Source organism: Salmo trutta, chromosome 37 (assembly GCF_901001165.1).
Source record: "Salmo trutta chromosome 37, fSalTru1.1, whole genome shotgun sequence".
In the NCBI taxonomy this organism is placed as follows: Eukaryota; Metazoa; Chordata; class Actinopteri; order Salmoniformes; family Salmonidae; genus Salmo; species Salmo trutta.
In genome coordinates, this window is record NC_042993.1 from 6,192,149 (window position 1) to 6,217,139 (window position 24,991).

At 46.6% G+C, this 24,991-nt stretch overlaps 1 protein-coding gene across 1 annotated transcript in view; it reads left to right on the forward strand.

Moving 5' to 3' along the window:
- LOC115176926 (serine/threonine-protein kinase Nek11-like) overlaps positions 1–5,917 on the forward strand; it is an 8,608-nt gene extending 2,691 nt beyond the window's left edge. Inside the window, exon 2 of the mRNA XM_029737324.1 lies at positions 4,943–5,917. Coding sequence (XP_029593184.1) covers positions 4,943–5,192 — 250 coding nt within the window. The 3' untranslated portion in view covers positions 5,193–5,917. The remainder of the gene's footprint in view (positions 1–4,942) is intronic.
- Positions 5,918–24,991: the final 19,074 nt, after the last annotated feature.

The following is a 24,991-nucleotide window of genomic DNA, read 5'->3' on the forward strand; positions in this document are numbered from 1 at the left end:
GAGAAGGAGGTGGTGGAAAGAGGAGGAGCGAAGAGGAGAGAGAGGGAGATGGTGAAAAGAGGAGGAGCGAGGAGGAGAGAGAGGGAGAAGGAGATGGTGGAAAGAGGAGGAGCGAGGAGGAGAGAGAGGGAGAAGGAGATAGTGGAAAGAGGAGGAGCGAGGAGGAGAGAGAGGGAGAAGGAGATGGTGGAAAGAGGAGCGCAGAGGAGAGAGAGGGAGAAGGAGGTGGTGGAAAGAGGAGGAGCGAAGAGGAGAGAGAGGGAGATGGTGGAAAGAGGAGGAGCGAGGAGGAGAGAGAGGGAGAAGGAGATGGTGGAAAGAGGAGGAGCGCAGAGGAGAGAGAGGGAGAAGGAGATGGTGGAAAGAGGAGGAGCGAGGAGGAGAGAGAGGGAGAAGGAGATAGTGGAAAGAGGAGGAGCGAGGAGGAGAGAGAGGGAGAAGGAGATGGTGGAAAGAGGAGGAGCGCAGAGGAGAGAGAGGGAGAAGGAGATGGAGGAAAGAGGAGGAGCGAGGAAGAGGGAGAAGGAGATGGAGGAGCGTGGAGGAGAGAGAGGGAGAAGGAGATAGTGGAAAGAGGAGGAGCGCAGAGGAGGAATGAGAGGGAGAAGGAGATGGTGGAAAGAGGAGGAGCGAGGAGGAGGGAGAAGGAGATGTTGGAAAGAGGAGGAGCGAGGAGGACAGAGAGGGAGAAGGAGATGGTGGAAAGAGGAGGAGCGAGGAGGAGAGAGAGGGAGAAGGAGATGGTGGAAAGAGGAGGAGCGAGGAGGAGAGAGAGGGAGAACGAGATGGTGGAAAGAGGAGGAGCGAGGAGGAGAGAGAGGGAGAAGGAGATGGAGGAGCGAGGAGGAGAGAGAGGGAGAAGGAGATGGAGGAAAGAGGAGGAGCGCAGAGGAGAGAGAGGGAGAAGGAGGAAAGAGGGGGAGCGAGGAGGAGAGAGGGAAAAAAATAATCTACTCTGTAGTAAAGATGTCTGCTATCACAGAACCTCAAAAACGGAATTACATTATAAAGTTCCATCAATCATAAACAATCAGATGAATTACATTATACAGTTCCATCAATCATAAACAATCAGATGAATTACATTATAAAGTTCCATCAATCATAAACAATCAGATGAATTACATTATACAGTTCCATCAATCATAAACAATCAGATGAATTACATTATACAGTTCCATCAATCGTAAACAATCAGATGAATTACATTATAAAGTTCCATCAATCGTAAACAATCAGATGAATTACATTATACAGTTCCATCAATCGTAAACAATCAGATGAATTACATTATACAGTTCCATCAATCGTAAACAATCAGATGAATTACATTATACAGTTCCATCAATCGTAAACAATCAGATGAATTACATTATACAGTTCCATCAATCGTAAACAATCAGATGAATTACATTATACAGTTCCATCAATCGTAAACAATCAGATGAATTACATTATACAGTTCCATCAATCATAAATAATCAGATGAATTACATTATAAAGTTCCATCAATCATAAACAATCAGATGAATTACATTATACAGTTCCATCAATCATAAACAATCAGATGAATTACATTATACAGTTCCATCAATCATAAACAATCAGATGAATTACATTATAAAGTTCCATCAATCATAAACAATCAGATGAATTACATTATACAGTTCCATCAATCATAAACAATCAGATGAATTACATTATACAGTTCCATCAATCATAAACAATCAGATGAATTACATTATACAGTTCCATCAATCATAAACAATCAGATGAATTACATTATACAGTTCCATCAATCATAAACAATCAGATGAATTACATTATACAGTTCCATCAATCATAAACAATCAGATGAATTACATTATACAGTTCCATCAATCATAAACAATCAGATGAATTACATTATACAGTTCCATCAATCATAAGCAATCAGATGAATTACATTATACAGTTCCATCAATCATAAACAATCAGATGAATTACATTATACAGTTCCATCAATCGTAAACAATCAGATGAATTACATTATACAGTTCCATCAATCGTAAACAATCAGATGAATTACATTATACAGTTCCATCAATCGTAAACAATCAGATGAATTACATTATACAGTTCCATCAATCGTAAACAATCAGATGAATTACATTATACAGTTCCATCAATCGTAAACAATCAGATGAATTACATTATACAGTTCCATCAATCGTAAACAATCAGATGAATTACATTATACAGTTCCATCAATCGTAAACAATCAGATGAATTACATTATACAGTTCCATCAATCGTAAACAATCAGATGAATTACATTATACAGTTCCATCAATCGTAAACAATCAGATGAATTACATTATACAGTTCCATCAATCTTAAACAATCAGATGAATTACATTATACAGTTCCATCAATCGTAAACGATCAGATGAGTTGTGGGTATGACATCTCATGCAGGGTGTTGGTGTGTACGCAATACGCAAGATTTGGAATTGGTCCACCTGCTCACTGCCGTGTCTCAGAACGCCTGCCCCAAAAATCATATAAAGAGAGGCCCAGTTCAGTCTATACAAGACACTTATGTTAAGAGAGAGAGGGGGAGAGAGAGAGGGAGAAAGAGAGAGAGAGACTAACACTCACTAGGATCCCTTGTGCCTCTGCAACAATACCTCAGAGAGGACGATCAATCCTCTCACAATCCTAGCTGTTTCTATCTTCTATCCTTTCCTTAGGAAGCCTCAAGCCAGAGATGACTTAGAATGGAATTATAATAATGAGACAGCATTTGCTATGCCTGCATATTCTCACTAAGAAAAAGACAAAGCCTAATTACACATTTATTGCTAAACAACTTCAGCCTTATGAGGACACATAATGTTAAGAAGGATGGCTAACTCTGGAATTTCGTCTGTTGCTACAGACTTAATTTTTTTGGGGAGTTTCTTCGTACCCCATGTATTAAGAACAATCTTCAGAGTTCCCTAAAACAGGATGTACTGGTGTCATTCCGGCAGATCAGGTGCTGATTGAGGACCTCTCTGCTGATTGAGGACCTCTCTGCTGATTGAGGACCTCTCTGCTGATTGAGGACCTCTCTGCTGATTGAGAACCTCTCTGCTGATTGAGGACCTCTCTGCTGATTGAGGACCTCTCTGCTGATTGAGAACCTCTCTGCTGATTGAGGACCTCTCTGCTGATTGAGAACCTCTCTGCTGATTGAGAAACTCTCTGCTGATTGAGGACCTCTCTGCTGATTGAGGACCTCTCTGCTGATTGAGGACCTCTTTGCTGATTGAGGACCTCTCTGCTGATTGAGAACCTCTCTGCTGATTGAGGACCTCTCTGCTGAGGAATGTGATTGTTTTTCTTCAGTGTGTTTTGATTTTTGTATTCTCTTGAACTTTTTAAAGCTGTTTATTTTGTATTTTCTGGTGTATTTTCTAGTGTATAAATTGTGTATAATTGTAAGATGCAGGGTTCCCTTCTGAAATAGACCTTGGTCTTAATGGGACTCCCTGTTAAAATAATAAATAATGAACACAACTATGAACACACAACTGAACTATGGGCAGAAAACTCTGATCATACAACTATGGCCAACCAAACACATTTGTGTTGGTCTGAAGCTTTGTCTGAGGCCCCAGGGTCATATCTAAGATCACTATAGACAAAAATACCATATAGCCCCAAATGTGATGGTACTTTTAGGTGAAAATGAATTACGCTTCGGGGCTTTCCTCTCTCCCACAGAACCCCAGAACATCCATAAAGTCCAATCTGAGATCCTAATGGTTCATTTCTCTGGGAGAGAGGTTTCACCAGCTTTATAGACCTGATAGGACCATTATCAGATAACTGGACAAACCAAAAGTACAGTAGACATTCATCTTTACGTTACAATATTAACTCCAGAAATAGTATCTGGTAAAAGGCGTCCAGGGAAGACAGCTAGATTAGATGAATAAGTATTTTCTAAATGTCCGTTTTCTCTGGCTGTGACGTCTCCAGAAAACAATGTAGTGAATCTCAACAGATCTCAATAGAGACTTGACAGTTGTCCCATGACAATCGAGTACTATGTGCTCTGGGCATTAGAAACTGTTCATTTAGTGTCTGATGTGTTGGACTGTTGGAGTTGTGTTTTCTCCTAGTGGAAGATGTGGACTTTGGTATATGATACCAGGAGTTTCTTGGGCCCACATCCTCGTCAAATTCACGAGGCTCGCCCCAATGCACCTGCTCTTTTCCTGCTGCCATGGCAACGGAGCACCCACTGATGACAGCACACACAGGCACTTAGGCAGCATAGCACTGGCTAGTGACAATGTATGTCTCCATGTGATGAAATATGATTTTTCCATTCTATTGGACAGACAGGTATAGTAATACTCTCTCTCACAGCATCCATTATGCATTATGTGAAAGCATACAGGGACAAATGGACTACTCTTGTTGCTAACGGGTACAAGAGTGGTCTTTTTGTGGTCTTGTATGGCTCTGTTGATAGAGCATGGAGCTTACAATGCCAGGGTTGTGGGTAAATTCCATGGGGGACCAGTACGGAAGATGTATGCACTCACTACTTTAAGCCGTTCTGGATAAGAGTGTCTGCTAAATGACTAAAATGTCAAATCTAAGTGCTGTTATTCTGGCTGGATACGTCTGTTCACCTGCTTTAGCAACAATCATTCTGGTTCTGTTTAAGATTTGCTTGAGGTTGCCCGCAGTGCACACCATGCAAATGTTTAGCATGATATTTCACTGAAGTACAAGTTCAATGTAATTTCCTGCCTCCTGTAATCACATCAAATCACTCTACACAGAGAGCATGTTATGGGAGCAAGGACAACATTTAAACTGTCAAAATGTCACCCAATGTCAGGCTGATGAGTGATTAGTTGACAGAGTTGACACCCGGTCTCTCTCCCTGTGTCTGTCCCAGGTCAGTGTCCCGTCGGCTGGGTCTCACCGTCTTCCAGAGGGTGTATAACTACCTGAAGGGAGCCAGGGAGAGGCAGGAGGATGAGGGGAGCATCAGACAGGCTCTCAGCAGCCTGGTGGAGAGGCCCAGTGATGGCTTTGAAGTGGACCAACTACTGTACTACGAGGAGCAGCTCCAGGGAGCCAGAGAGGGAGCCAGAGAGGGAGCCAGAGAGGGAGCCAGAGAGGGAGCCAGAGAGGGAGCCCAGTGAAAAACATGTCTGACACTCACCAACCTGCGATCATGTTGCCTATCCAAGCATTTCAGAAAGAGCACATCTTGTTGCTCTCCAGGACCAGGGTTGGTGACCTAGTTGGTCAACAGAGATGACAGACATTTACTTCATGATAGACCAGGGTTGGTGACCTAGTTGGTCAACAGAGATGACAGACATTTACTTCATGATAGACCAGGGTTGGTGACCTAGTTGGTCAACAGAGATGACAGACATTTACTTCATGATAGACCAGGGTTGGTGACCTAGTTGGTCAACAGAGATGACAGACATTTACTTCATGATAGACCAGGGTTGGTGACCTAGTTGGTCAACCGAGATGACAGACATTTACTTCATGATAGTTATTTTTCTTTTTGTTCTTCCTGTCATTTCCATCTAGAAGAACAAGCAATTAAATTAAATTAATATTGAATATTAGTGCATAGATTTTGGGCTAGATTCTATCAGATCAACATGGTGGTTGTTTTGGCAGTGTTAGAGGGGGAACTGCGTTAGAGCTGTAAAAAATCCACAAATGGCTCATTTCGTTAGCTTGACATGACAATTGAATGCAACAAAACCACCCGACTTTATAATCCGACAAATCCCATGCAGCAACGTTAGAAGTTCATGCAGCCGCGTTCAAACATTCAAATGTGTGATATTCAGTTGTGTACACCTCGATTGGACAGATAGGCTATTATATACCCCCATCCAAATTAACATAAAAAGTATCAGGTATGAAGGTAAGACCCAGGCAAAAGACAGGTCAAGGCAGGCAGGGGTCAGTAAACCAGAGGTGGGGCAGCGGTACCGGACGGCAGGCAGGCTCAGGGTCAGGGTAGGCAGAGGTCAATAATCCAGAGTTGGGGCCAAGTTACAGGTTGGCAGGCAGGCTCAGGGTCAGGGGCAGGTAGAGTGGTCAGGCAGGTGGGCTCAGAGTCAGGACAGGCAAGGGTCAAAACCAGGAGGGCGAGAAAAAGAGAGACTGGGAAAAGCAGAAGTTGAGAATAAAAACGCTGGTTGACTTGACAAACAAGACGAACTGGCAACAGGCAAACAGAGAACACAGGTATAAATACACAGGGGATAATGGGGAAGACACCTGGAGGGGGTTGGCGACAATTACGAAGACAGGTGAAACAGATCAGGGTGTGACAAAAACATGCATTAGCCGACACTCTCTATCGCCGTTTTGAACTTCTAACGCGGTAGGGATAATAAGGAGGGGAGTGGTTTGTTACACACACGAGCAGCCGCTCACCTATTGGTCAGCTCATACAGCAGTTACACCTCCAACACCGCCAAAACATCTGCTATGCAGGTGTTTGCCAACGCAGGTTAACACGCAGTCTGATTAAATTACTTTCATCAGCAGTGCTCAGTAGTTCTATATTAGCGTTATTAATGTAATGGCAAGGATGGGAGTATTTCGGTTGAATGCATTCAGTTGTGCAACTGACTAGGTTTCCGGTTTCCCTTTCCCTATTTGATCTATCAGATGAATATGTTCTCTCTGTGTGTGCTCATGTGTATATTCCAACCTTTCATCTCCACACTGCATATGGGTTTGTGTTTTGCTCTTTCATGTGAACCAGGAAACTCCCAGGAGTTCCCATAGTAACACCATATTACTCTTGATCATCAAGCTGATGTTTTCATTGTGTGGTTTCGTCAAAATCTGCTCCAAGATATAGAGACCAAAAATATCTTAACAGCAGTATAAATGTGGAAACGATTTATGTTACCTGTCTGTATGTTCATAAAGCATACAAGACACATCATAAACATGACATAACTATTAACTATGCTTCGTAGCTCTGTAATTCTACAGAAATGGGATTACTGTTCTCTGCAAACTCATTAGAGACTATTGACTGTTTGATGACAACCAGGGAGAGAGTTATTGTTCTTTCTCATCTCATATAATTCCCATTTCAGACACATATAGAATAATGGCGTCAATAAGAGGTGGTATTGATTAAGCTGGGTGTGCATAGCTACTCTTGCCCCTGGGCTGAAGACAGGCCTGATTTCTGTACGGGCCTCTCCAACATCAATAGTAATACTATTAGCATAATCTCTTATCTGTCCAAGGAACTGCACAGAATGTATGAATATTGGCCATTAAAAGTAAATGACTTCTGAAGACAGTCATTGCCTGGTCCTCTAACATCCTTTTAGATGTCTCTGTACTACAGACAGCCTTTTGCTTGACAATAAAGCATTTATGAAAATCCGGAGTTTGAGCACCAGCCTTTGATGTGAACTTTTAAGGACATGAAATATACAAGAAGTCCTCAAGTCATAGCCTAACTACTAGAAGCTGTAGAAAAAACAGAGGTACAGTGAAAAGAGAGAAGCTTCTGCCCGCCTGCCAGTATGGATTCTCTGTTATCTCTGTTGTACAGTAAACTACTGGCTCGGATCTGAGGAAGGCCCGGCATGACGAGGGGAGGTGGGAGATCAAACTCCTTTTATCTCTGTTGTACAGTAAACTCCTGGCTTGGATCTGAGGAAGGCCCGGCATGACGAGGGGAGGTGGGAGATCAAACTCCTTTTATCTCTGTTGTACAGTAAACTCCTGGCTCGGATCTGAGGAAGTCCCAGCATGACGAGGGAGGTGGGAGATCAAACTCCAGATATGCCTCTCAGCTTCAATCTTCACGACAAACCAGAAAACATGACATCAAATGTGTTTGTTGTAGGTTGAACTGACGAGCGATGGTGAACGACCAACAAACATTTCACCAACATCTCAATCAGATTCTCACATCTTACCATGATTGAACAATATTTCAGACTCATAATTAAGAAAACGTAATATATTATTTGATTGGTTTTTACAGCTTGTTTCATTTTGACAGAAGATGTTTTATCTGAGGTGGAACATCAACAGGGAAAAGATAATCAACACACATAGGGGAAGAGCAGGATGTCATGCTGATTGGAGGTATCATGGGGGATTTAGGATCGTGATTGGAGGAAGAGCAGGATGTCATGCTGATTGGAGGTATCATGGGGGATTTAGGATCGTGATTGGAGGAAGAGCAGGATGTCATGCTGATTGGAGGTATCTTGGGGGATTTAGGATCGTGATTGGAGGAAGAGCATGATGTCATGCTGATTGGAGGTATCTTGGGGGATTTAGGATCGTGATTGGAGGAAGAGCAGGATGTCATGCTGATTGGAGGTATCTTGGGGGATTTAGGATCGTGATTGGAGGAAGAGCATGATGCCATGCTGATTGGAGGTATCTTGGGGGATTTAGGATCGTGATTGGAGGAAGAGCAGGATGTCATGCTGATTGGAGGTATCTTGGGGGATTTAGGATCGTGATTCAGTGAAGAGAGAGATGGAATGCTGATTGGAGGTTCTTGGGGGATTTAGGATTGTGATTGGAGGAAGATCCAGATGTAACGCTCATTGGAGGTATCTTGTGGGATTTGGGATGGTGATTGGAGGAAGAACAGGATGTAGTTCTGATTGGAGGTATCTTGGGGGAATCATTCACACCAGAGGTAGCTGTAGTTATAGGATGAACATGGTGGACGATCCCTATAAGACCAACATTACAACCTTATTGGTGCTGTGCCTTGATGGAGCCTTTAGGGACAGATAGGTGGAGATCAACATCACAACCTTATTGCTGCTGTGCCTTGATGGAGCCTTTAGGGACAGATAGGTGGAGACCAACATCACAACCTTATTGGTGCTGTGCCTTGATGGAGCCTTTAGGGACAGATAGGTGGATACCAACATCACAACCTTATTGCTGCTGTGCCTTGATGGAGCCTTTAGGGACAGATAGGTGGAGACCAACATCGCAACCTTATTGCTGCTGTGCCTTGATGGAGCCTTTAGCGACAGATAGGTGGAGACCAACATCGCAACCTTATTGCTGCTGTGCCTTGATGGAGCCTTTAGGGATAGATAGGTGGAGACCAACATCACAACTTTATTGCTGCTGTGCCTTGATGGAGCCTTTAGGGACAGATAGGTGGAGATCAACATCACAACCTTATTGCTGCTGTGCCTTGATGGAGCCTTTAAGGACAGATAGGTGGAGACCAACATCACAACCTTATTGCTGCTGTGCCTTGATGGAGCCTTTAAGGACAGATAGGTGGAGACCAACATCACAACCTTATTGCTGCTGTGCCTTGATCGAGCCTTTAGGGAGAGATAGGTGGAGACCAACATCACAACCTTATTGCTGCTGTGCCTTGATGGAGCCTTTAGGGACAGATAGGTGGAGACCAACATCACAACCTTATTGCTGCTGTGCCTTGATGGAGCCTTTAGGGACAGATAGGTGGAGACCAACATCACAACCTTATTGCTGCCGTGCCTTGATGGAGCCTTTAGGGACAGATAGGTGGAGACCAACATCACAACCTTATTGCTGCTGTGCCTTGATGGAGCCTTTAGGGACAGATAGGTGGAGACCAACATCACAACCTTATTGCTGCTGTGCCTTGATGGAGCCTTTAGCGACAGATAGGTGGAGACCAACATCACAACCTTATTGCTGCTGTGCCTTGATGGAGCCTTTAGGGACAGATAGGTGGAGACCAACATCACAACCTTATTGCTGCTGTGCCTTGATGGAGTCTTTCGGAACAGATAGGTGGAGACCAACATCACAACCTTATTACTGCTGTGCCTTGATGGAGCCTTTAGTGACAGATAGGTGGAGGGAAAATATATGGAGCAAAACAATGGAGGAAGAAGATGTGTAATCTCTTCTGTAAATGTCTTCACACCCTCCCCCCAGCCCACACCAACATACACACAGCAGGTAGTCTATAACACTGACCCAGTGGTCTCCATCCCTCTGTCTGTCTGCTTCTCTATTTCAGCAGGTAGTCTATAACACTGACCCAGTGGTCTCCATCCCTCTGTCTGTCTGCTTCTCTATTTCAGCAGGTAGTCTATAACACTGACCCAGTGGTCTCCATCCCTCTGTCTGTCTGCTTCTCTATTTCAGCAGGTAGTCTATAACACTGACCCAGTGGTCTCCATCCCTCTGTCTGTCTGCTTCTCTATTTCAGCAGGTAGTCTATAACACTGACCCAGTGGTCTCCATCCCTCTGTCTGTCTGCTTCTCTATTTCAGCAGGTAGTCTATAACACTGACCCAGTGGTCTCCATCCCTCTGTCTGTCTGCTTCTCTATTTCAGCAGGTAGTCTATAACACTGACCCAGTGGTCTCCATCCCTCTGTCTGTCTGCTTCTCTATTTCAGCAGGTAGTCTATAACACTGACCCAGTGGTCTCCATCCCTCTGTCTGTCTGCTTCTCTATTTCAGCAGGTAGTCTATAACACTGACCCAGTGGTCTCCATCCCTCTGTCTGTCTGCTTCTCTATTTCAGCAGGTAGTCTATAACACTGACCCAGTGGTCTCCATCCCTCTGTCTGTCTGCTTCTCTATTTCAGCAGGTAGTCTATAACACTGACCCAGTGGTCTCCATCCCTCTGTCTGTCTGCTTCTCTATTTCAGCAGGTAGTCTATAACACTGACCCAGTGTTCTCCATCCCTCTGTCTGTCTGCTTCTCTATTTCAGCAGGTAGTCTATAACACTGACCCAGTGGTCTCCATCCCTCTGTCTGTCTGCTTCTCTATTTCAGCAGGTAGTCTATAACACTGACCCAGTGGTCTCCATCCCTCTGTCTGTCTGCTTCTCTATTTCAGCAGGTAGTCTATAACACTGACCCAGTGGTCTCCATCCCTCTGTCTGTCTGCTTCTCTATTTCAGCAGGTAGTCTATAACACTGACCCAGTGGTCTCCATCCCTCTGTCTGTCTGCTTCTCTATTTCAGCAGGTAGTCTATAACACTGACCCAGTGGTCTCCATCCCTCTGTCTGTCTGCTTCTCTATTTCAGCAGGTAGTCTATAACACTGACCCAGTGGTCTCCATCCCTCTGTCTGTCTGCTTCTCTATTTCAGCAGGTAGTCTATAACACTGACCCAGTGGTCTCCATCCCTCTGTCTGTCTGCTTCTCTATTTCAGCAGGTAGTCTATAACACTGACCCAGTGGTCTCCATCCCTCTGTCTGTCTGCTTCTCCATTTCAGCAGGTAGTCTATAACACTGACCCAGTGGTCTCCATCCCTCTGTCTGTCTGAATCTCTATTTCAGCAGGTAGTCTATAACACTGACCCAGTGGTCTCCATCCCTCTGTCTGTCTGCTTCTCTATTTCAGCAGGTAGTCTATAACACTGACCCAGTGGTCTCCATCCCTCTGTCTGTCTGCATCTCTATTTCAGCAGGTAGTCTATAACACTGACCCAGTGGTCTCCATCCCTCTGTCTGTCTGCTTCTCTATTTCAGCAGGTAGTCTATAACACTGACCCAGTGGTCTCCATCCCTCTGTCTGTCTGCTTCTCTATTTCAGCAGGTAGTCTATAACACTGACCCAGTGGTCTCCATCCCTCTGTCTGTCTGCTTCTCTATTTCAGCAGGTAGTCTATAACACTGACCCAGTGGTCTCCATCCCCCTGTCTGTCTGCTTCTCTATTTCAGCAGGTAGTCTATAACACTGACCCAGTGGTCTCCATCCCTCTGTCTGTCTGCTTCTCTATTTCAGCAGGTAGTCTATAACACTGACCCAGTGGTCTCCATCCCTCTGTCTGTCTGCTTCTCTATTTCAGCAGGTAGTCTATAACACTGACCCAGTGGTCTCCATCCCTCTGTCTGTCTGCTTCTCTATTTCAGCAGGTAGTCTATAACACTGACCCAGTGGTCTCCATCCCTCTGTCTGTCTGCTTCTCTATTTCAGCAGGTAGTCTATAACACTGACCCAGTGGTCTCCATCCCTCTGTCTGTCTGCTTCTCTATTTCAGCAGGTAGTCTATAACACTGACCCAGTGGTCTCCATCCCTCTGTCTGTCTGCTTCTCTATTTCAGCAGGTAGTCTATAACACTGACCCAGTGGTCTCCATCCCTCTGTCTGTCTGCTTCTCTATTTCAGCAGGTAGTCTATAACACTGACCCAGTGGTCTCCATCCCTCTGTCTGTCTGCTTCTCTATTTCAGCAGGTAGTCTATAACACTGACCCAGTGGTCTCCATCCCTCTGTCTGTCTGCTTCTCTATTTCAGCAGGTAGTCTATAACACTGACCCAGTGGTCTCCATCCCCTCTGTCTGTCTGCTTCTCTATTTCAGCAGGTAGTCTATAACACTGACCCAGTGGTCTCCATCCCTCTGTCTGTCCTGCTTCTCTATTTCAGCAGGTAGTCTATAACACTGACCCAGTGGTCTCCATCCCTCTGTCTGTCTGCTTCTCTATTTCAGCAGGTAGTCTATAACACTGACCCAGTGGTCTCCATCCCTCTGTCTGTCTGCTTCTCTATTTCAGCAGGTAGTCTATAACACTGACCCAGTGGTCTCCATCCCTCTGTCTGTCTGCTTCTCTATTTCAGCAGGTAGTCTATAACACTGACCCAGTGGTCTCCATCCCTCTGTCTGTCTGCTTCTCTATTTCAGCAGGTAGTCTATAACACTGACCCAGTGGTCTCCATCCCTCTGTCTGTCTGCTTCTCTATTTCAGCAGGTAGTCTATAACACTGACCCAGTGGTCTCCATCCCTCTGTCTGTCTGCTTCTCTATTTCAGCAGGTAGTCTATAACACTGACCCAGTGGTCTCCATCCCTCTGTCTGTCTGCTTCTCTATTTCAGCAGGTAGTCTATAACACTGACCCAGTGGTCTCCATCCCTCTGTCTGTCTGCTTCTCTATTTCAGCAGGTAGTCTATAACACTGACCCAGTGGTCTCCATCCCTCTGTCTGTCTGCTTCTCTATTTCAGCAGGTAGTCTATAACACTGACCCAGTGGTCTCCATCCCTCTGTCTGTCTGCTTCTCTATTTCAGCAGGTAGTCTATAACACTGACCCAGTGGTCTCCATCCCTCTGTCTGTCTGCTTCTCTATTTCAGCAGGTAGTCTATAACACTGACCCAGTGGTCTCCATCCCTCTGTCTGTCTGCTTCTCTATTTCAGCAGGTAGTCTATAACACTGACCCAGTGGTCTCCATCCCTCTGTCTGTCTGCTTCTCTATTTCAGCAGGTAGTCTATAACACTGACCCAGTGGTCTCCATCCCTCTGTCTGTCTGCTTCTCTATTTCAGCAGGTAGTCTATAACACTGACCCAGTGGTCTCCATCCCTCTGTCTGTCTGCTTCTCTATTTCAGCAGGTAGTCTATAACACTGACCCAGTGGTCTCCATCCCTCTGTCTGTCTGCTTCTCTATTTCAGCAGGTAGTCTATAACACTGACCCAGTGGTCTCCATCCCTCTGTCTGTCTGCTTCTCTATTTCAGCAGGTAGTCTATAACACTGACCCAGTGGTCTCCATCCCTCTGTCTGTCTGCTTCTCTATTTCAGCAGGTAGTCTATAACACTGACCCAGTGGTCTCCATCCCTCTGTCTGTCTGCTTCTCTATTTCAGCAGGTAGTCTATAACACTGACCCAGTGGTCTCCATCCCTCTGTCTGTCTGCTTCTCTATTTCAGCAGGTAGTCTATAACACTGACCCAGTGGTCTCCATCCCTCTGTCTGTCTGCTTCTCTATTTCAGCAGGTAGTCTATAACACTGACCCAGTGGTCTCCATCCCTCTGTCTGTCTGCTTCTCTATTTCAGCAGGTAGTCTATAACACTGACCCAGTGGTCTCCATCCCTCTGTCTGTCTGCTTCTCTATTTCAGCAGGTAGTCTATAACACTGACCCAGTGGTCTCCATCCCTCTGTCTGTCTGCTTCTCTATTTCAGCAGGTAGTCTATAACACTGACCCAGTGGTCTCCATCCCTCTGTCTGTCTGCTTCTCTATTTCAGCAGGTAGTCTATAACACTGACCCAGTGGTCTCCATCCCTCTGTCTGTCTGCTTCTCTATTTCAGCAGGTAGTCTATAACACCGACCCAGTGGTCTCCATCCCTCTGTCTGTCTGCTTCTCTATTTCAGCAGGTAGTCTATAACACCGACCCAGTGGTCTCCATCCCTCTGTCTGTCTGCTTCTCTATTTCAGCAGGTAGTCTATAACACCGACCCAGTGGTCTCCATCCCTCTGTCTGTCTGCTTCTCTATTTCAGCAGGTAGTCTATAACACCGACCCAGTGGTCTCCATCCCTCTGTCTGTCTGCTTCTCCATTTCAGCAGGTAGTCTATAACACCGACCCAGTGGTCTCCATCCCTCTGTCTGTCTGCTTCTCCATTTCAGCAGGTAGTCTATAACACCGACCCAGTGGTCTCCATCCCTCTGTCTGTCTGCTTCTCCATTTCAGCAGGTAGTCTATAACACCGACCCAGTGGTCTCCATCCCTCTGTCTGTCTGCTTCTCCATTTCAGCAGGTAGTCTATAACACCGACCCAGTGGTCTCCATCCCTCTGTCTGTCTGCTTCTCCATTTCAGCAGGTAGTCTATAACACCGACCCAGTGGTCTCCATCCCTCTGTCTGTCTGCTTCTCTATTTCAGCAGGTAGTCTATAACACCGACCCAGTGGTCTCCATCCCTCTGTCTGTCTGCTTCTCTATTTCAGCAGGTAGTCTATAACACCGACCCAGTGGTCTCCATCCCTCTGTCTGTCTGCTTCTCTATTTCAGCAGGTAGTCTATAACACTGACCCAGTGGTCTCCATCCCTCTGTCTGTCTGCTTCTCTATTTCAGCAGGTAGTCTATAACACTGACCCAGTGGTCTCCATCCCTCTGTCTGTCTGCTTCTCTATTTCAGCAGGTAGTCTATAACACTGACCCAGTGGTCTCCATCCCTCTGTCTGTCTGCTTCTCTATTTCAGCAGGTAGTCTATAACACTGACCCAGTGGTCTCCATCCCTCTGTCTGTCTGCTTCTCTATTTCAGCAGGTAGTCTATAACACTGACCCAGTGGTCTCCATCCCTCTGTCTGTCTGCTTCTCTATTTCAGCAGGTAGTCTATAACACTGACCCAGTGGTCTCCATCCCTCTGTCTGTCTGCTTCTCTATTTCAGCAGGTAGTCTATAACACTGACCCAGTGGTCTCCATCCCTCTGTCTGTCTGCTTCTCTATTTCAGCAGGTAGTCTATAACACTGACCCAGTGGTCTCCATCCCTCTGTCTGTCTGCTTCTCTATTTCAGCAGGTAGTCTATAACACTGACCCAGTGGTCTCCATCCCTCTGTCTGTCTGCTTCTCTATTTCAGCAGGTAGTCTATAACACTGACCCAGTGGTCTCCATCCCTCTGTCTGTCTGCTTCTCTATTTCAGCAGGTAGTCTATAACACTGACCCAGTGGTCTCCATCCCTCTGTCTGTCTGCTTCTCTATTTCAGCAGGTAGTCTATAACACTGACCCAGTGGTCTCCATCCCTCTGTCTGTCTGCTTCTCTATTTCAGCAGGTAGTCTATAACACTGACCCAGTGGTCTCCATCCCTCTGTCTGTCTGCTTCTCTATTTCAGCAGGTAGTCTATAACACTGACCCAGTGGTCTCCATCCCTCTGTCTGTCTGCTTCTCCATTTCAGCAGGTAGTCTATAACACTGACCCAGTGGTCTCCATCCCTCTGTCTGTCTGCTATCTCATTTCAGCAGGTAGTCTATAACACTGACCCAGTGGTCTCCATCCCTCTGTCTGTCTGCTTCTCCATTTCAGCAGGTAGTCTATAACACTGACCCAGTGGTCTCCATCCCTCTGTCTGTCTGCTTCTCCATTTCAGCAGGTAGTCTATAACACTGACCCAGTGGTCTCCATCCCTCTGTCTGTCTGCTTCTCTATTTCAGCAGGTAGTCTATAACACTGACCCAGTGGTCTCCATCCCTCTGTCTGTCTGCTTCTCTATTTCAGCAGGTAGTCTATAACACTGACCCAGTGGTCTCCATCCCTCTGTCTGTCTGCTTCTCTATTTCAGCAGGTAGTCTATAACACTGACCCAGTGGTCTCCATCCCTCTGTCTGTCTGCTTCTCTATTTCAGCAGGTAGTCTATAACACTGACCCAGTGGTCTCCATCCCTCTGTCTGTCTGCTTCTCTATTTCAGCAGGTAGTCTATAACACTGACCCAGTGGTCTCCATCCCTCTGTCTGTCTGCTTCTCTATTTCAGCAGGTAGTCTATAACACTGACCCAGTGGTCTCCATCCCTCTGTCTGTCTGCTTCTCTATTTCAGCAGGTAGTCTATAACACTGACCCAGTGGTCTCCATCCCTCTGTCTGTCTGCTTCTCTATTTCAGCAGGTAGTCTATAACACTGACCCAGTGGTCTCCATCCCTCTGTCTGTCTGCTTCTCTATTTCAGCAGGTAGTCTATAACACTGACCCAGTGGTCTCCATCCCTCTGTCTGTCTGCTTCTCTATTTCAGCAGGTAGTCTATAACACTGACCCAGTGGTCTCCATCCCTCTGTCTGTCTGCTTCTCTATTTCAGCAGGTAGTCTATAACACTGACCCAGTGGTCTCCATCCCTCTGTCTGTCTGCTTCTCCATTTCAGCAGGTAGTCTATAACACTGACCCAGTGGTCTCCATCCCTCTGTCTGTCTGCTTCTCCTATTTCAGCAGGTAGTCTATAACACTGACCCAGTGGTCTCCATCCCTCTGTCTGTCTGCTTCTCTATTTCAGCAGGTAGTCTATAACACTGACCCAGTGGTCTCCATCCCTCTGTCTGTCTGCTTCTCTATTTCAGCAGGTAGTCTATAACACTGACCCAGTGGTCTCCATCCCTCTGTCTGTCTGCTTCTCTATTTCAGCAGGTAGTCTATAACACTGACCCAGTGGTCTCCATCCCTCTGTCTGTCTGCTTCTCTATTTCAGCAGGTAGTCTATAACACTGACCCAGTGGTCTCCATCCCTCTGTCTGTCTGCTTCTCTATTTCAGCAGGTAGTCTATAACACTGACCCAGTGGTCTCCATCCCTCTGTCTGTCTGCTTCTCTATTCAGCAGGTAGTCTATAACACTGACCCAGTGGTCTCCATCCCTCTGTCTGTCTGCTTCTCCTATTTCAGCAGGTAGTCTATAACACTGACCCAGTGGTCTCCATCCCTCTGTCTGTCTGCTTCTCTATTTCAGCAGGTAGTCTATAACACTGACCCAGTGGTCTCCATCCCTCTGTCTGTCTGCTTCTCTATTTCAGCAGGTAGTCTATAACACTGACCCAGTGGTCTCCATCCCTCTGTCTGTCTGCTTCTCTATTTCAGCAGGTAGTCTATAACACTGACCCAGTGGTCTCCATCCCTCTGTCTGTCTGCTTCTCTATTTCAGCAGGTAGTCTATAACACTGACCCAGTGGTCTCCATCCCTCTGTCTGTCTGCTTCTCTATTTCAGCAGGTAGTCTATAACACTGACCCAGTGGTCTCCATCCCCTGTCTGTCTGCTTCTCTATTTCAGCAGGTAGTCTATAACACTGACCCAGTGGTCTCCATCCCTCTGTCTGTCTGCTTCTCTATTTCAGCAGGTAGTCTATAACACTGACCCAGTGGTCTCCATCCCTCTGTCTGTCTGCTTCTCTATTTCAGCAGGTAGTCTATAACACTGACCCAGTGGTCTCCATCCCTCTGTCTGTCTGCTTCTCTATTTCAGCAGGTAGTCTATAACACTGACCCAGTGGTCTCCATCCCTCTGTCTGTCTGCTTCTCTATTTCAGCAGGTAGTCTATAACACTGACCCAGTGGTCTCCATCCCTCTGTCTGTCTGCTTCTCTATTTCAGCAGGTAGTCTATAACACTGACCCAGTGGTCTCCATCCCTCTGTCTGTCTGCTTCTCTATTTCAGCAGGTAGTCTATAACACTGACCCAGTGGTCTCCATCCCTCTGTCTGTCTGCTTCTCTATTTCAGCAGGTAGTCTATAACACTGACCCAGTGGTCTCCATCCCTCTGTCTGTCTGCTTCTCTATTTCAGCAGGTAGTCTATAACACTGACCCAGTGGTCTCCATCCCTCTGTCTGTCTGCTTCTCTATTTCAGCAGGTAGTCTATAACACTGACCCAGTGGTCTCCATCCCTCTGTCTGTCTGCTTCTCTATTTCAGCAGGTAGTCTATAACACTGACCCAGTGGTCTCCATCCCTCTGTCTGTCTGCTTCTCTATTTCAGCAGGTAGTCTATAACACTGACCCAGTGGTCTCCATCCCTCTGTCTGTCTGCTTCTCTATTTCAGCAGGTAGTCTATAACACTGACCCAGTGGTCTCCATCCCTCTGTCTGTCTGCTTCTCTATTTCAGCAGGTAGTCTATAACACTGACCCAGTGGTCTCCATCCCTCTGTCTGTCTGCTTCTCTATTTCAGCAGGTAGTCTATAACACTGACCCAGTGGTCTCCATCCCTCTGTCTGTCTGCTTCTCTATTTCAGCAGGTAGTCTATAACACTGACCCAGTGGTCTCCATCCCTCTGTCTGTCTGCTTCTCTATTTCAGCAGGTAGTCTATAACACTGACCCAGTGGTCTCCATCCCTCTGTCTGTCTGCTTCTCTATTTCAGCAGGTAGTCTATAACACTGACCCAGTGGTCTCCATCCCTCTGTCTGTCTGCTTCTCTATTTCAGCAGGTAGTCTATAACACTGACCCAGTGGTCTCCATCCCTCTGTCTGTCTGCTTCTCTATTTCAGCAGGTAGTCTATAACACTGACCCAGTGGTCTCCATCCCTCTGTCTGTCTGCTTCTCTATTTCAGCAGGTAGTCTATAACACTGACCCAGTGGTCTCCATCCCTCTGTCTGTCTGCTTCTCTATTTCAGCAGGTAGTCTATAACACTGACCCAGTGGTCTCCATCCCTCTGTCTGTCTGCTTCTCTATTTCAGCAGGTAGTCTATAACACTGACCCAGTGGTCTCCATCCCTCTGTCTGTCTGCTTCTCTATTTCAGCAGGTAGTCTATAACACTGACCCAGTGGTCTCCATCCCTCTGTCTGTCTGCTTCTCTATTTCAGCAGGTAGTCTATAACACTGACCCAGTGGTCTCCATCCCTCTGTCTGTCTGCTTCTCTATTTCAGCAGGTAGTCTATAACACTGACCCAGTGGTCTCCATCCCTCTGTCTGTCTGCTTCTCTATTTCAGCAGGTAGTCTATAACACTGACCCAGTGGTCTCCATCCCTCTGTCTGTCTGCTTCTCCATTTCAGCAGGTAGTCTATAACACTGACCCAGTGGTCTCCATCCCTCTGTCTGTCTGCTTCTCTATTTCAGCAGGTAGTCTATAACACTGACCCAGTGGTCTCCATCCCTCTGTCTGTCTGCTTCTCTATTCAGCAGGTAGTCTATAACACTGACCCAGTGGTCTCCATCCCTCTGTCTGTCTGCTTCTCTATTTCAGCAGGTAGTCTATAACACTGACCCAGTTGGTCCTCCATCCCTCTGTCTGTCTGCTTCTCTATTTCAGCAGGTAGTCTATAACACTGACCCAGTGGTCTCCATCCCTCTGTCTGTCTGCTTCTCTATTCAGCAGGTAGTCTATAACACTGACCAGTGGTCTCCATCCCTCTGTCTGTCTGCTTCTCTATTTCAGCAGGTAGTCTATAACACTGACCCAGTGGTCTCCATCCCTCTGTCCTGTCTGCTTCTCTATTTCAGCAGGTATCTATAACACTGACCCAGTGGTCTCCATCCCTCTGTCTGTCTGCTTCTCTATTTCAGCAGGTAGTCTATAACACTGACCCAGTGGTCTCCATCCCTCTGTCTGTCTGCTTCTCTATTTCAGCAGGTAGTCTATAACACTGACCCAGTGGTCTCCATCCCTCTGTCTGTCTGCTTCTCTATTTCAGCAGGTAGTCTATAACACTGACCCAGTGGTCTCCATCCCTCTGTCTGTCTGCTTCTCTATTTCAGCAGGTAGTCTATAACACTGACCCAGTGGTCTCCATCCCTCTGTCTGTCTGCTTCTCTATTTCAGCAGGTAGTCTATAACACTGACCCAGTGGTCTCCATCCCTCTGTCTGTCTGCTTCTCTATTTCAGCAGGTAGTCTATAACACTGACCCAGTGGTCTCCATCCCTCTGTCTGTCTGCTTCTCTATTTCAGCAGGTAGTCTATAACACTGACCCAGTGGTCTCCATCCCTCTGTCTGTCTGCTTCTCTATTTCAGCAGGTAGTCTATAACACTGACCCAGTGGTCTCCATCCCTCTGTCTGTCTGCTTCTCTATTTCAGCAGGTAGTCTATAACACTGACCCAGTGGTCTCCATCCCTCTGTCTGTCTGCTTCTCTATTTCAGCAGGTAGTCTATAACACTGACCCAGTGGTCTCCATCCTCTGTCTGTCTGCTTCTATTCAGCAGGTAGTCTATACACTGACCCAGTGGTCTCCATCCCTCTGTCTGTCTGCCTTGCTCTATTCAGCAGGTAGTCTATAACACTGACCCAGTGGTCTCCATCCCTCTGTCTGTCTGCTTCTCCATTTCAGCAGGTAGTCTATAACACTGACCCAGTGGTCTCCATCCCTCTGTCTGTCTGCTTCTCCATTTCAGCAGGTAGTCTATAACACTGACCCAGTGGTCTCCATCCCTCTGTCTGTCTGCTTCTCTCATTTCAGCAGGTAGTCTATACCACTGACCCAGTGGTCTCCATCCCTCTGTCTGTCTGCTTCTCTATTTCAGCAGGTAGTCTATAACACTGACCCAGTGGTCTCCATCCCTCTGTCTGTCTGCTTCTCTATTTCAGCAGGTAGTCTATAACACTGACCCAGTGGTCTCCATCCCTCTGTCTGTCTGCTTCTCTATTTCAGCAGGTAGTCTATAACACTGACCCAGTGGTCTCCATCCCTCTGTCTGTCTGCTTCTCTATTTCAGCAGGTAGTCTATAACACTGACCCAGTGGTCTCCATCCCTCTGTCTGTCTGCTTCTCTATTTCAGCAGGTAGTCTATAACACTGACCCAGTGGTCTCCATCCCTCTGTCTGTCTGCTTCTCTATTTCAGCAGGTAGTCTATAACACTGACCCAGTGGTCTCCATCCCTCTGTCTGTCTGCTTCTCTATTTCAGCAGGTAGTCTATAACACTGACCCAGTGGTCTCCATCCCTCTGTCTGTCTGCTTCTCTATTTCAGCAGGTAGTCTATAACACTGACCCAGTGGTCTCCATCCCTCTGTCTGTCTGCTTCTCTATTTCAGCAGGTAGTCTATAACACTGACCCAGTGGTCTCCATCCCTCTGTCTGTCTGCTTCTCTATTTCAGCAGGTAGTCTATAACACTGACCCAGTGGTCTCCATCCCTCTGTCTGTCTGCTTCTCTATTTCAGCAGGTAGTCTATAACACTGACCCAGTGGTCTCCATCCCTCTGTCTGTCTGCTTCTCCATTTCAGCAGGTAGTCTATAACACTGACCCAGTGGTCTCCATCCCTCTGTCTGTCTGCTTCTCCATTTCAGCAGGTAGTCTATAACACTGACCCAGTGGTCTCCATCCCTCTGTCTGTCTGCTTCTCCATTTCAGCAGGTAGTCTATAACACTGACCCAGTGGTCTCCATCCCTCTGTCTGTCTGCTTCTCCATTTCAGCAGGTAGTCTATAACACTGACCCAGTGGTCTCCATCCCTCTGTCTGTCTGCTTCTCTATTTCAGCAGGTAGTCTATAACACTGACCCAGTGGTCTCCATCCCTCTGTCTGTCTGCTTCTCTATTTCAGCAGGTAGTCTATAACACTGACCCAGTGGTCTCCATCCCTCTGTCTGTCTGCTTCTCTATTTCAGCAGGTAGTCTATAACACTGACCCAGTGGTCTCCATCCCTCTGTCTGTCTGCTTCTCTATTTCAGCAGGTAGTCTATAACACTGACCCAGTGGTCTCCATCCCTCTGTCTGTCTGCTTCTCTATTTCAGCAGGTAGTCTATAACACTGACCCAGTGGTCTCCATCCCTCTGTCTGTCTGCTTCTCTATTTCAGCAGGTAGTCTATAACACTGACCCAGTGGTCTCCATCCCTCTGTCTGTCTGCTTCTCTATTTCAGCAGGTAGTCTATAACACTGACCCAGTGGTCTCCATCCCTCTGTCTGTCTGCTTCTCTATTTCAGCAGGTAGTCTATAACACTGACCCAGTGGTCTCCATCCCTCTGTCTGTCTGCTTCTCTATTTCAGCAGGTAGTCTATAACACTGACCCAGTGGTCTCCATCCCTCTGTCTGTCTGCTTCTCTATTTCAGCAGGTAGTCTATAACACTGACCCAGTGGTCTCCATCCCTCTGTCTGTCTGCTTCTCTATTTCAGCAGGTAGTCTATAACACTGACCCAGTGGTCTCCATCCCTCTGTCTGTCTGCTTCTCTATTTCAGCAGGTAGTCTATAACACTGACCCAGTGGTCTCCATCCCTCTGTCTGTCTGCTTCTCTATTTCAGCAGGTAGTCTATAACACTGACCCAGTGGTCTCCATCCCTCTGTCTGTCTGCTTCTCTATTTCAGCAGGTAGTCTATAACACTGACCCAGTGGTCTCCATCCCTCTGTCTGTCTGCTTCTCTATTTCAGCAGGTAGTCTATAACACTGACCCAGTGGTCTCCATCCCTCTGTCTGTCTGCTTCTCTATTTCAGCAGGTAGTCTATAACACTGACCCAGTGGTCTCCATCCCTCTGTCTGTCTGCTTCTCTATTTCAGCAGGTAGTCTATAACACTGACCCAGTGGTCTCCATCCCTCTGTCTGTCTGCTTCTCTATTTCAGCAGGTAGTCTATAACACTGACCCAGTGGTCTCCATCCCTCTGTCTGTCTGCTTCTCTATTTCAGCAGGTAGTCTATAACACTGACCCAGTGGTCTCCATCCCTCTGTCTGTCTGCTTCTCTATTTCAGCAGGTAGTCTATAACACTGACCCAGTGGTCTCCATCCCTCTGTCTGTCTGCTTCTCTATTTCAGCAGGTAGTCTATAACACTGACCCAGTGGTCTCCAATCCCTCTGTCTGTCTGCTTCTCTATTTCAGCAGGTAGTCTATAACACTGACCCAGTGGTCTCCATCCCTCTGTCTGTCTGCTTCTCTATTTCAGCAGGTAGTCTATAACACTGACCCAGTGGTCTCCATCCCTCTGTCTGTCTGCTTCTCCATTTCAGCAGGTAGTCTATAACACTGACCCAGTGGTCTCCATCCCTCTGTCTGTCTGCTTCTCCATTTCAGCAGGTAGTCTATAACACTGACCCAGTGGTCTCCATCCCTCTGTCTGTCTGCTTCTCCATTTCAGCAGGTAGTCTATAACACTGACCCAGTGGTCTCCATCCCTCTGTCTGTCTGCATCTCCATTTCAGCAGGTAGTCTATAACACTGACCCAGTGGCCTCCATCCCTCTGTCTGTCTGCATCTCCATTTCAGCAGGTAGTCTATAACACTGACCCAGTGGCCTCCATCCCTCTGTCTGTCTGCTTCTCCATTTCAGCAGGTAGTCTATAACACTGACCCAGTGGTCTCCATCCCTCTGTCTGTCTGCTTCTCTATTTCAGCAGGTAGTCTATAACACTGACCCAGTGGTCTCCATCCCTCTGTCTGTCTGCTTCTCTATTTCAGCAGGTAGTCTATAACACTGACCCAGTGGTCTCCATCCCTCTGTCTGTCTGCTTCTCTATTTCAGCAGGTAGTCTATAACACTGACCCAGTGGTCTCCATCCCTCTGTCTGTCTGCTTCTCTATTTCAGCAGGTAGTCTATAACACTGACCCAGTGGTCTCCATCCCTCTGTCTGTCTGCTTCTCTATTTCAGCAGGTAGTCTATAACACTGACCCAGTGTTCTCCATCCCTCTGTCTGTCTGCTTCTCTATTTCAGCAGGTAGTCTATAACACTGACCCAGTGGTCTCCATCCCTCTGTCTGTCTGCTTCTCTATTTCAGCAGGTAGTCTATAACACTGACCCAGTGGTCTCCATCCCTCTGTCTGTCTGCTTCTCTATTTCAGCAGGTAGTCTATAACACTGACCCAGTGGTCTCCATCCCTCTGTCTGTCTGCTTCTCCATTTCAGCAGGTAGTCTATAACACTGACCCAGTGGTCTCCATCCCTCTGTCTGTCTGCTTCTCCATTTCAGCAGGTAGTCTATAACACTGACCCAGTGGTCTCCATCCCTCTGTCTGTCTGCTTCTCTATTTCAGCAGGTAGTCTATAACACTGACCCAGTGGTCTCCATCCCTCTGTCTGTCTGCTTCTCTATTTCAGCAGGTAGTCTATAACACTGACCCAGTGGTCTCCATCCCTCTGTCTGTCTGCTTCTCTATTTCAGCAGGTAGTCTATAACACTGACCCAGTGGTCTCCATCCCTCTGTCTGTCTGCTTCTCTATTTCAGCAGGTAGTCTATAACACTGACCCAGTGGTCTCCATCCCTCTGTCTGTCTGCTTCTCTATTTCAGCAGGTAGTCTATAACACTGACCCAGTGGTCTCCATCCCTCTGTCTGTCTGAATCTCTATTTCAGCAGGTAGTCTATAACACTGACCCAGTGGTCTCCATCCCTCTGTCTGTCTGCTTCTCTATTTCAGCAGGTAGTCTATAACACTGACCCAGTGGTCTCCATCCCTCTGTCTGTCTGCTTCTCTTTTTCAGCAGGTAGTCTATAACACTGACCCAGTGGTCTCCATCCCTCTGTCTGTCTGCTTCTCTATTTCAGCAGGTAGTCTATAACACTGACCCAGTGGTCTCCATCCCTCTGTCTGTCTGCTTCTCTATTTCAGCAGGTAGTCTATAACACTGACCCAGTGGTCTCCATCCCTCTGTCTGTCTGCTTCTCTATTTCAGCAGGTAGTCTATAACACTGACCCAGTGGTCTCCATCCCTCTGTCTGTCTGAATCTCTATTTCAGCAGGTAGTCTATAACACTGACCCAGTGGTCTCCATCCCTCTGTCTGTCTGCTTCTCTATTTCAGCAGGTAGTCTATAACACTGA